Source organism: Pollicipes pollicipes, unplaced genomic scaffold (assembly GCF_011947565.3).
Source record: "Pollicipes pollicipes isolate AB1234 unplaced genomic scaffold, Ppol_2.1 Scaffold_4881;HRSCAF=5763_pilon_pilon_pilon, whole genome shotgun sequence".
NCBI lineage: Eukaryota > Metazoa > Arthropoda > Thecostraca > Pollicipedomorpha > Pollicipedidae > Pollicipes > Pollicipes pollicipes.
This window is the reverse complement of record NW_023596576.1, coordinates 59221768-59233278: the sequence shown is the minus strand read 5'-3', so window position 1 is coordinate 59233278 and position 11511 is coordinate 59221768. Positions and strand designations below refer to the sequence as shown.

At 53.4% G+C, this 11511-nt stretch overlaps 1 protein-coding gene across 1 annotated transcript; it reads right to left on the bottom strand.

The window, feature by feature from the left end:
* Positions 1-4871: 4871 nt before the first annotated feature.
* LOC119101692 (zinc finger protein 319-like) lies at positions 4872-7986 on the bottom strand. The gene is made up of 2 exons (XM_037225110.1): positions 7927-7986; positions 4872-6468 (listed from the first exon to the last, which is right to left on the bottom strand). Exons 1-2 carry the CDS (start codon positions 7969-7971, stop codon positions 5746-5748), a joined length of 768 nt encoding a protein of 255 aa, XP_037081005.1. The 5' UTR covers positions 7972-7986; the 3' UTR covers positions 4872-5745.
* Positions 7987-11511: the final 3525 nt, after the last annotated feature.

Below are 11511 nucleotides of genomic sequence, written 5' to 3'. Positions count from 1 at the left end.
GTGTGAGGCCCCCACAATCACTGTCACGATCCGCTGTCCCGCTGGCGGTTGTGGCGAATCACTGGAGTTATATTTATAATGTTGGAAAGGTACATTCATGAAATAAAATACAGTTACCGATATCCGTGGACTCCGAGCAACATTTCGGAAGGATAAAAGTGAGACAGAAGCTGGTTTATTAACGAAAAGTTAACGTAGATTTTCAGATATATCTGCTTTCACTACATATCCTGCCAAGTGACTTTCTGAAGCCAATTTTCCGAAACCACTCGCAAAATAAGAGGCATGTACGTAGTCGTGTACAAAGCAACACGGAAGCATCTCAAGTGCGGCGTGATAGCAATTCCAATTTTAAGCTAGCATTATCGCATTTCGTCCTTCGGCCTGCCACTGACATCGACGTGTCCTATTGACTCGAGAGGTGTTGGGCGATATTCGAAGGGGACCTACGACTTTTCATCAGGCGCGGTGGGAGACACAAGACCGCCACCTGATGGCGAGTCCACCGCCCACGCCGCAGTCTCGCAGTGGCACGCGGCAGCAGGTCCTGCACCCCAGCAATAACAGGCAAATTCACCGCCGACACCGCAGCCTCGCAGTGGCACGCGGCAGCAGGTCCTGCACCACAGCAATAACAGGCGAGTTCACCGTCGACGCTGCAGCCTCGCAGTGGCACGCAGCAGCAAGTCCTGCACCCCAGCAACAACAGGCGAGCCCACCGCCGACGCTGCAGCCTCGCAGTGGCACGCGGCAGCAGGTCCTGCACCCCAGCAGTGACAGGCGAAGCACCTGACACGCTCCTATCATAGGCAAACGACGACTTCCCAGGTCCGTCGTTGGCAAACCTCAGACGACGCTTGTCATGGGGGGGGGGGACAAGCCCCACAAACGGGGAGTCCGCCGCAGCCGTGCCCCGCGCCTGTCCAGACCGAGCGGCTGACTGCCGCGGCCCACCAGCCGCTGCCGCCGGCTGCATCACCACGACCACCACCAACAGCGACGCTAGAGTCGGCTTGGCCGAGCCGGTGGCAGATCAGGCCGCCGTTTGAGCCATTTATCGCTAGGTGACCTACTGCGGCTAGCAACCTTTCACAGCATGGCTCGGCGTGGACTGTAGATGACACTTTCACTTCTTATGGCCATTGCTCGGTAAATGCCGCCTGGCACCCTGTTTCTGAGACGTTACTGAGCGACCGAAGATATTTTCTTGAATGGTTTGACCTGGGTTGGACGGCTACTGTATGTACCTTGCTTGTTGCTCGAATTCCTTCCCCTGGGGACTTGTACTTACATCTGGAAGTTCTCACAAGCAAAAATAAAAGTACACAAAAGATAACAACAACACTTATAAAAACATTCATAAACCTCTGCGGACATAAACCCGTTGATGCGCCTGTCCATCCGTTCGGCACGCATGTACAGGTGTTCATTACTCATGCTATCCGATTCGCGGTCGACTTTGAGCGACTGGTGCGGTCAGCAATTCTGGAATACGTGCCAACGTCAGCGACAAATAGCGGCAGGTTATTCCGCTGGAAGTAGATCAAGCACACAGGGCGGGACCTTGGATGACGTGCTTGTTTCCTCCGCAAATTCCGTTTAGTTCCGACAGTTCGACCCGAACGCAAACAGACTTCCGTACTCCTGCCCTTGGCGTCCATGTTTTCCCATGTGCTTGCATGCGACGTTTGCTCGGGCTCAAAAGTTATTGCAACTGTGCATACCGGTGCCGGTTTCTTGCCGCCAGACATCTACGGGTCTCGGGAATGCAAAAATGGTTACATGAACGATCGAAAAAGAACGCTTGACCCAAAATTCGGAGTTCCGCTTGACATGCCGTCTTCGTTTGGTCACCAAGTGTTGAGACACTCTTTAATGGTTGACGTATCCACTCACTAGATTTCTTTAGTACGAATACATAAGAATGAGAGCGTAACGGGCCCGGAAATCTTGCTTCCATTTCTGAACTACAATCTCAAGCAGACGACTATGGCAATGGCAGTGAAACGCAGATGCATGGCGAAGGTAACCTTGCTGGCTGGCATCATTTATAGCCGGCAGTCACATCTCGCTCGTCGGTAAGCCTCGATGGCACGGGCGCTGACATGGCATCGCTGGATAACTACAGTATATATGCCAAAGAAGGGCTCAGTGCCTCGATTGCCATTGCAAATGTTACACACCCAAGCGAGAAACGTACTACAAACGACAAATCTACTGATAATGATTTGGGGTTTTGGGGCGCATCGGCTGCTTTAGGTCATGCAGCGCCCATAACTATCCTCTTACGCAGAGTCGCAAATCAAACAAGTGTATCAATCAGGTCATCCAATTTATGCCTTGATGATCGGACCTCGTATTATGATGAAAAGATTACTGGGATATCTACAGCGCGAAGGAACGGGAACACCACCAAACTCGACAGCATGCGAACAATCCCTAAGTGACATAGCGTGCAACCCTGTGCGTTATGTCCGAAAAATGTACTCTCGTTGCAGTAAGGTAACGGCAAGCAACGAGTACGTGATGCTCGGTCAGCGGGTCAGAGCATCGACTGCAGCGTGGTCTGGCGCCAGCCAAGAACAGGTGACGGTGCGTGGCATATGTGTGACCCATGCGTAACCGGCACAGGACAACTTCCTCCCTCCTAATGTTGCGAAAACTCGACTACCATAGCCCAATACGAGGCTTCACTGACTTCAGCTTGTTGGCGCTCAGCGAGTCCCAGTGGAACTGTCATCGCTTCTGCATAGACAACGACACTGCGGGGTTCATGTCTTGAGCTGGCAGTGGTGTTATAGGAATGCGTGTCCCTGTCGTAGCGAGCTTTGCTGCCGCGTCAGCGAGATAATTTCCGCAGATGCCCACATGACCTGGGATCCGACACAGCTCGACCGTTTTTTCTGCTCGATCCAGTGAGCTAAGACGCAATTGAATGCCCTGGACCAGTGAATTCGATGAGAAGCCACAGGCCAGGAGGCTGCCCAAGGGGTCGGAAAAAATTAAATGCAAATTGCCATCGTCTTCTTCAATAAAGCAGAGAGCTTTGCTGATGGCCATTAACTCAGAAATTAACACAGACGCGTGCGCAGGCAGTGTGAATAACCGTGTTATGGATACACACACAAAAGCGCATCCTACACCTGCATCCGTCTTTGAACCATCTGTGTAAGTCATCACACCGACGACAAATTTACTGTTTAGCATGACAACATTTAGCTGTCGGGGACGGCAGGCTGTATGGCACGCTATTTCGTGGTCACCAAATCCGACCAGCCGTCCAGCCGGTGTGCCGCCGGTCGCCGCCGCCCAGCAGCGCCGAGCCGGGGCGCGCGCGGACCCACGTACCGTGCGGCGGGCTCCTCCAGGCAGCAGGAGGGTGACGCGCAGGGGGCGGCCGCGCTGCGGCAGCATCTCGCGGGACCAGCTGAGTTGCCGGCTGACCAGCAGCGACGACGAGCGCGCTACCATCGACAGGCGTCGCGAGAGACGTCGGCCCAGCGTGGGCGGCCGGCGCGGCGCGGCGCCCCGCCCCGCCATGGCCTCAGCCGTCCACCGGGGCCGACACACCGCCGCCGCGCCGCAGCACCGGCCGGCACGTGCACTGGGGGCGTCGGCGCCGCGTACCTCGGGAGGAGTGCGTCCCCGGCGCGTCCGCCAGCAACACTGACTGATTCGGGCTGCAGCCGGCGCCGGGCGGCGTCAGCTGGCCCGGCGTGACGTCACGGTCAGCAGGCAGACGTCGCGGCGCCGCGGCCGAGACCGGCTCCAGCGCCAGAGCGCGTGGCGGTCACCAGCGCAAGTTACTAAGTTTTTCTAACGCGGACCCCTCCAACGGCAATTCAACACAAAAGAGATTGGCATGTGCTGTTCATCTGGACCTGATCTTGGCAGTGCAGGCTAACAGTGCCAAGTGGCGATGGCCAGATGTTACAAGTGTTACAAGCGTACCAGGTCCAGCTGGGATCAATTTGCGATACGAAACATTCAGCAGGATATCGTTTATTGTTCACACTATCTCTACCTCGTAAGATCAGATATTCTAAGCTCCAAACACCAGCATCGTCTAACAACACAGACAGATCAAAACAAAATAAGTTACAAAATAAAGTTATCGTTAAAAAGCGACCAACAGTGGAAGATGCTATCAGCCAACATGGCCGTCATCGCCTACGCAAGAGCGGATTGTACATCATTTACGGAAATAAAGCGCACACACACCAAAGTCATCTCTACACCATTCGCACAAACCTTGGTACCAGTTTGGCTCCTACCTGTAGGCTGTTCGCATTGGCTACACTGATAATGACGTCACAACGCGGCCTGTCCTTTCTACATGCGTCGCCTCACCGACCACCGACCGAACAAAACGAGCTTGGCCCCCAACCGCCGGCTACATGCGCCACACCGCTGCGTAGGCGCCCCGGTTCTGGCCGGGCCCAGGTGCATTGGTTATCGACAGCGCCGGTATCGATATCGAGCCCGCCCGACTTCGACCGACGCCCCAAAGATCCGGAAGCAGGCTGCCAGAGCACTCGGCTCTCGACGGACATGCACGGGCTTCGCTGGCGTGGCCGGCTCGTGACACACGTGACACACGTGGTGCTGGCGGCCGATACGTGCCGTCCTTCACCAGGAGTGGGCACACGCAACACCGCTTCAGCGCGGAGCAGACCGCGCGCCGCCGCGCAGTTTCATATTCGTTGGGGTAAGACCCGCCGCCAGCAGCAGTTTTAGTTTCGGATACAAGTGGGGTCAAACTCTGAGGAGGTAGCAAAATTGACGGGGGAGTAACACTGCATAATTTATCCTACCTCCTGACCGTGCAGAACTCCGGCCCCGCTCCTCAGGCGTCCGGAACAAGCCCCTACCAGAGATGAATATACGCAGGCGCTTATTGAACTGAGTGCGTACACGTCACACCGACTTAAGTTCTGAATGACAGAAGCACCATCAAACCATCTTAATCACGACCATATGAAAATCGCGTTCGACAAGGTACTTAGGTGCCTTCTTTGAACCATGTCACTACTACTGGCGAGAAGTTTCAGGATGTGCAATTGGAAACAAAACTTCGTAACAAAAGCACGAGTAGGTGCAGGATCACCAGTTTAGCTCTGAGGTCTGATATCCGTGAATGCTCATGCTGCGCATGCCTGACACAACCAAACTCTGGAAGACGGGTGTGCCGCTGGTGTCGACATTACGCCCACCATACCGCCATGAGGGAAGCTCGCGATCAGGCGACACTATTTGGAATGAGAAGTTTTTTAAGCGGCGTTGGGACTGCGGGAATCGGATCAGAACAAGCTCCGCTTAATTCAGAGTCAGTCCAAGCACCACGCACTTCCGAAACTCGGGGCAAGTGAATGTCCCCTTAATCTACAATCTCTGCCTTTCATCTGCGCAGGTTTCAGAACCGTGCCACTAATGCTGTTCAATGCCAGCTACTCACAAAACGCACAAACAACAGCCTCCGGACATCAAGTCGACTAAGTGTCTTCCGAAGGAATTGCATGTACTATGCCGGGGTTGTGCTTGTTGAAGCCTTCCTCGGCAAAAAGCATGTAAAAAACAGTCAGCTACCAGACACAGTATGACAGCGCAGGTGAGTACAAGGTGGTGGAAAACCAACAAGAGGACTAACGACCGCGACGTTGAGCCCGTCCCGGCGCGGCTCCAGACGCCTGGCCGACGAGTATCGCGGCAGGCGCCGCCGGTCGCCCGCAGGCCCGGCCTCACCTCCTACATGGAGGTGAGCAGCTCCTTCAGCTCGGGCGGCTTCTTCTCGTGCACGCGGCTGTGCTTCTTGAGAATGGACGGCTGCGTGAAGCGCTTGCCGCACAGGTCGCATCCGAACGGCCGCTCGCCCGAGTGGACGAGCAGGTGGCGCCGCAGGTTGAAGCCGTTGGGGAAGTCGCGGCCGCACACCGAGCAGCGGAACTCCTGCTTCACCGGGTGCGGGTGCAGCTGGCGACAGTGGCGCCGCAGCTCGGTGGCCGTGGTAAACACCAGCTCGCAGTGGCGACACGGGTTGTCGCCGCCGTCGCTGTGGTACTGCTGGCGGTGCTCCGAGAACAGCGTGAAGCAGGGGAATGTCAGGCCGCACGGCGCGCACGCCAGCGGCGCCGTCTGCGGGCCCGACCGCATGTGCGTCTTCAGATGGTCCTTGAGCCGGAAGGCGCGCGTGCAGAACTCGCAGCTGAACGGCTTGACGCCGGCGTGCACGGTGCTGTGCCGCTTCAGGTTGTACTTGTTGCGGAAGCGCTTGCTGCAGGCCGGGCAGACGAGGTCGCTCTCATCGGCGGGCGAGGCGTCGTGGCTGGCTGGCGGCTCGCACAGCAGCTCCACCTCACACTCTAGCCGCTCCTCGGCCGGCTCGTCGGGCCCGCCGGCGCCCTCCTCGTGCGGCTCGCGCTTGACGTGCGCGTGCCGCTCCAGCGGCGACTGCAGCGGTGCCGGCATCGGCTGCCGGCGGAGGCGCGGCGCGGCGTCACGATCACGCAGCGGCAGGCCGCTCACACCGGTCACGTCACGCCATTGGGAGGCACCACCAGTGAGCTGACGGGAACACCCCACCAGCAGAGACCCACTCCATGGGAGGGTGCCACCAGTGAGCTGACAGGAACACCCCACCAGCAGAGACCCACTCCATGGGAGGGTGCCACCAGTGAGCTGACAGGAACACCCCCACCAGCAGAGACCCACTCCATGGGAGGGTGCCACCAGTGAGCTGACAGGAACACCCCACCAGCAGAGACCCACTCCATGGGAGGGTGCCACCAGTGAGCTGACAGGAACACCCACACCAGCAGAGACCCACTCCATGGGAGGGTGCCACCAGTGAGCTGACAGGAACACAAACACCAGTCGAGATCTACTAAATGGGAGAGTACCACCAGTGAGCTGACAGGAACACCCATATGGGTCACGCCCCACTCAACGGGAAGGTTCTGTCAGTCAGCTGACAGGAGCGATGACAATGGTACCGTTCCACTCGCACGGAGCAGGGGTACAGTCATCCCATTGACAGAATCACTCACAAAGCTCCAAACCTCTCACTGGTCAGACATCAACCAGAACGGGGTCATCACAACACCAACAAAGGATGGGAGCCGTGCCCCTGAGACCATATGTTGAGGGGGAGGGAGCGGGGAGGGGAGCCTGCGAAACTCCTCGCTGTTGTGTAGTGACCCAGCTCGCTGCACAACAGTCAGCACCACAGGCACTCCTGTTGTCTTTGCTGCGTTGCAAAACGAGGCTTTTGTGTGTCCCGAGAGCGTATCAATCCATCGTACTAGGTACATTGGGACGACATAGCTCCAAGCAAATTTTCCGCACTAGTATAGTTAAACCTGTCTTCACATGGAACTTACAGAGCTTCACCCACTGGCAACATACTGGCCTTGGAGCTCTGGCTATACGTGACAACTCATGCGTTGTCTCTGCCGTGGTAAACCCATGTAGGCTTATTTTGTGACCCACGAGGACATTGGCAAGGGGGGGGGGGCAGGGTAACCGCAAACGGATAGCCCTTGCGAACTATCAGTCGGCCGAAAGGAGGTATCACCGGTCTCTGTGATGCGCCGACAGGGTACCAGCAAAAAGTGAGCGGCACCCAACTAAGTCAGTGGAGATTACGGACCACACGAATGTTGGATGCCCTCATGCGATGCAGCTCCGCAACCTTCCCCTTCTCCCATATGGAACACGTGACCCCGACCTCGTCCTCTGAACACCTGCCAAACGCCTGCTTTTCGGTGCCGTGCTCTCCAACGTAGAACCACTGAGAACTGACTGAACCATCTCTTGCAATACACCTTAACCAATACAATGATCTGATTTCAGACGCACTCATACTGGAGTTCGCCAGACCAGTACACGAGCCTGCGATTCGTCAAGAATAACTACGAAAAGCTGTCAAACCTGGAGCTCTCCAAACTTTTCTGCGCGTATTTTCAGCATGTCCATGAACTTTCTCTTGATCTCTTCACGGATCTCAATGATCTTCGTTTCGTACGAGTCGAGAGTCATGATGACAGCTGAGCATGCCATACAGATATACTGAAACAGCGTAGACCATCGTCATCACCACCCGAGGACAGCGACAAGTCATCACACCGTACACAGGTGCAGAACAGCAGACACGCTGTCAACACAACCAGAGAACAGCATAAACATCAACACAATCCGAGAACAGCCAATGCACGCATCACGCATACGACAAATGACATGGCAACAGCAGGCAGACAACGCAGCCAGGACAGAGCCAGCACACTGTGAACACCACCAAAACAAGCACAATATGTCAATGAAATCACCGGAAATGAGCAAACATGCCGCCAACACATCCAATATGACGTGAATACAACAGCAAAAGCGGAGAAGTCACTGATACTGCCGGAGAACAGCCCACTCAGCGGAAAACAGGAAAGCCGACGCTCGATGCCAACGAGGGGGGGGGGGGGCAGCAGGTATGCTGTCACCACCATGGGAAAACATTAAAAAAACAACAGGAAACAACCAGAGAACAGAAAACATGGCGTTCCAGCCATGACAGCATACTGAGCAGCAAACAAACCACAAAAATCCCTGGAGCAAGCAAGCAAAGCACACCCTTGACAAGCCATGCAAATAGATGAGAACCTTTGCTGTGGATGCAATGCATGCCTGTAGATTGGTGCTATTGCTAACAAAATGAAGTGGTGCTAACAAACCAAAAACAAAAATCAGACAGCATGGTACACAATATACATACAACACAATGCGTGCTTTCCGGCCAGGTGGCCAGAAAAGCACTTTTCCCTTAAAGCACGCCAGCTGCCACTATACATCATATTGGTGTATAGCGACACCATACCATCATACCAGCCCACATTTTGCTCGTCAAAACCTAGCACTGCAATAACAGTAGTTCGTATGATGGCTGCTGTGTTCCATTTCAAACACGAGTGACATTCAAGTACATTCTGAACCGCACCGACAGACCTCCGCTGTTCCTTCCCTTAGAGTTGATTCTTAACACCACTCTACGAATGCACGAGCATTAGCACGCCCGCCTCGCTGCCCGTCCCAGAGACGGGGAGAGGGTGCGGGCGGTAGGCGGCCCACCTTCATCTGCCAGTGGTGGGCGGCAGCGTGCAGCGACACGCCACAGCCTGGCTGCACCACCGTCTCTAGTTTCTCGGCCAGTGTCTCCTGCGTGCTCGGCAGCCGGAAGCCGTTGATGTCGACGCCGGTGGGCGGCTCGGCGGCGCACGTGATGTACGAGTCGCAGAGGATGCAGCGTGAGTCGGGGCCCGTGTGCGGCGGCAGCGGCTCAGCGTACGGCACACAGCCGCCGGGACCGGCTTGTGATAAGTATGTGCCCAGGTCCTCCATCATGGCGACCGCTGCCAGGCAGAGCAAATGGTGTCATGTGAGGACATGTGCTCACTGGCACTAGACTGGTGGCAGTATGTGCAAAGCATATAAGCCCAAATGAACCATACTCTGATAATTCCTCATGGACAAACAATGGAGTGAAAGACTTGGTAATCCACTACCATAGGACCCTATACAAACTATTTCCCAAGTTCCCCTGAAGAGGAGGCCCCATATGTACAGCAAACACTCACTGATACAATTCACGAACATTTCTGGGGCATCCGTGTACATCTTTGATATCATCTATTGACCTTCATAACTGCACCAGAGGCAAAGATGCACCATTAAGAAAAGTAAACAATGAAAGGAAAACCTATGGACAATGTGTCACATTCTCATACCATTGAGACCCAGTTAAGGTGGTGATATAAAATCATGCATCCACATAACCAAGTATCTCCTGCAAAAGTGTGCACATGATACAAATCCACATTTCTGAATGGCTGGTGACCTATGGCATTGAATTTTCAAAATACCATATAGTTTTACTTCACTGCCAAACATCTTGCCATGGAAGGAATGTTGAGCCATACCCCCTGGAGTTGTATGGCTTTCATGAGCACAAGGTGGCCCATGATAACATGGTTGGCTGCATTTTGGCTATGAACTGAATTTATTGTATAGAAAAAACAAAAGCATACTTCCATAAAATTGTACATAAAAAGTGGATGCAATTGCAAAATCAAGCAATAGAACAAAGCAGGTGATTGTTTTAAACCCGCCACCTTCAAATCTCAGAAACAAGGAAGACTATCCATCAATATCTTTCCAAATATCTAAGAGTTGTCCACCAAATCTGAAAAATTGTGCAGTGTGTGATGGAGTACTCAACAAAACTGTGTACTATCTCGGCATCAAAGAATACTGGTATGTGCTAAAAATATGCGATCACACAAATGCTTGAATTAATCTACAACACTTTTCATTCTTGAACTGTAAGATTGTGCCACATTCACAGGAACACAGTAAATCTACCTTAATGATGCATTTCACAATAGTGTAGTAACACAGTTAGTTTTTGTGACATGCATTGCTGCTTAATAGGTACATTATTTGGCAAGCTCAAGACCGCCCCAGGGACAGTTCCAAACTACAGAAGCTGAAATGCATGTATGTTAGATACAAAGAACCTAGTGTAAACAAATGCAACTACTTTCTGATCAGCAAATGTGGCAAGCACACCAATACCTGAATAGAACTAACTGAACAGCTCATTAAACACCACACAGCCGGTGCTCCTTGTGACATACCTTTTAACCCTGGCCAAACTCCACTACGGTCCACAAAATGAATACCAAGCCAATCCAGCGGGACCAAGCTAGAGGGAATACACGATTGAAGGCAATTCTAACAACACATAGTGAAATCCATAGCAAAGTTCTGCACTAAAGAATGCCCAGCTAAAACTGGGAAGCCCTGAACGGATGTTGCACGTGACGTTAGTTCACCTTACAAGAAGTGTTATCGCAGCCAATTCCAACCGAATCGGTTTCTAGGCCATCGCTCATCACTGAGATAAGAAGCGAGCATCAGAAATGTAGCCGTCGCATCAAGGCGGCGAATGCGACGCGATCCTGTGGCCGTTTTCAAGGGGAGATACTAGACGACCGACGAAACATGTTGACAACTTATGTTCCGAAACATTGCACGGCACGACACCAAACCTTCACCATAAGATGCCGCCTAGTCGACAAGATTTTCCCAGAGTATGAGGTTTTATGTCAGGTCAAATATCACTAAAAATTCCCATCGACAAAATACGTTTCCAGACAGCCACAAGCTCCTAATCTATGGGATGCATCATTACAAAACCTTCCCCAATCGTTGTACCATGGTCGATGGCACAATCGCCCCGGGGGGTTAGTGACCTTCGGCCAGGTCAAAGGCCATCGGAAACACTCAACACCACTAAAATTAGCTACAGACAACCCCATGGTTCTAGTCTATTGAACCGATTACCACAAAATCCTCACCTATCGACGTACCATGGCCGATAACCTATCCTATACAGAACATGGTGACCTTTTGGCGGGTCAAAGGTGACCAAGCATGCCTCTGATGAAATCAGAAAAATTAATTGTAGAC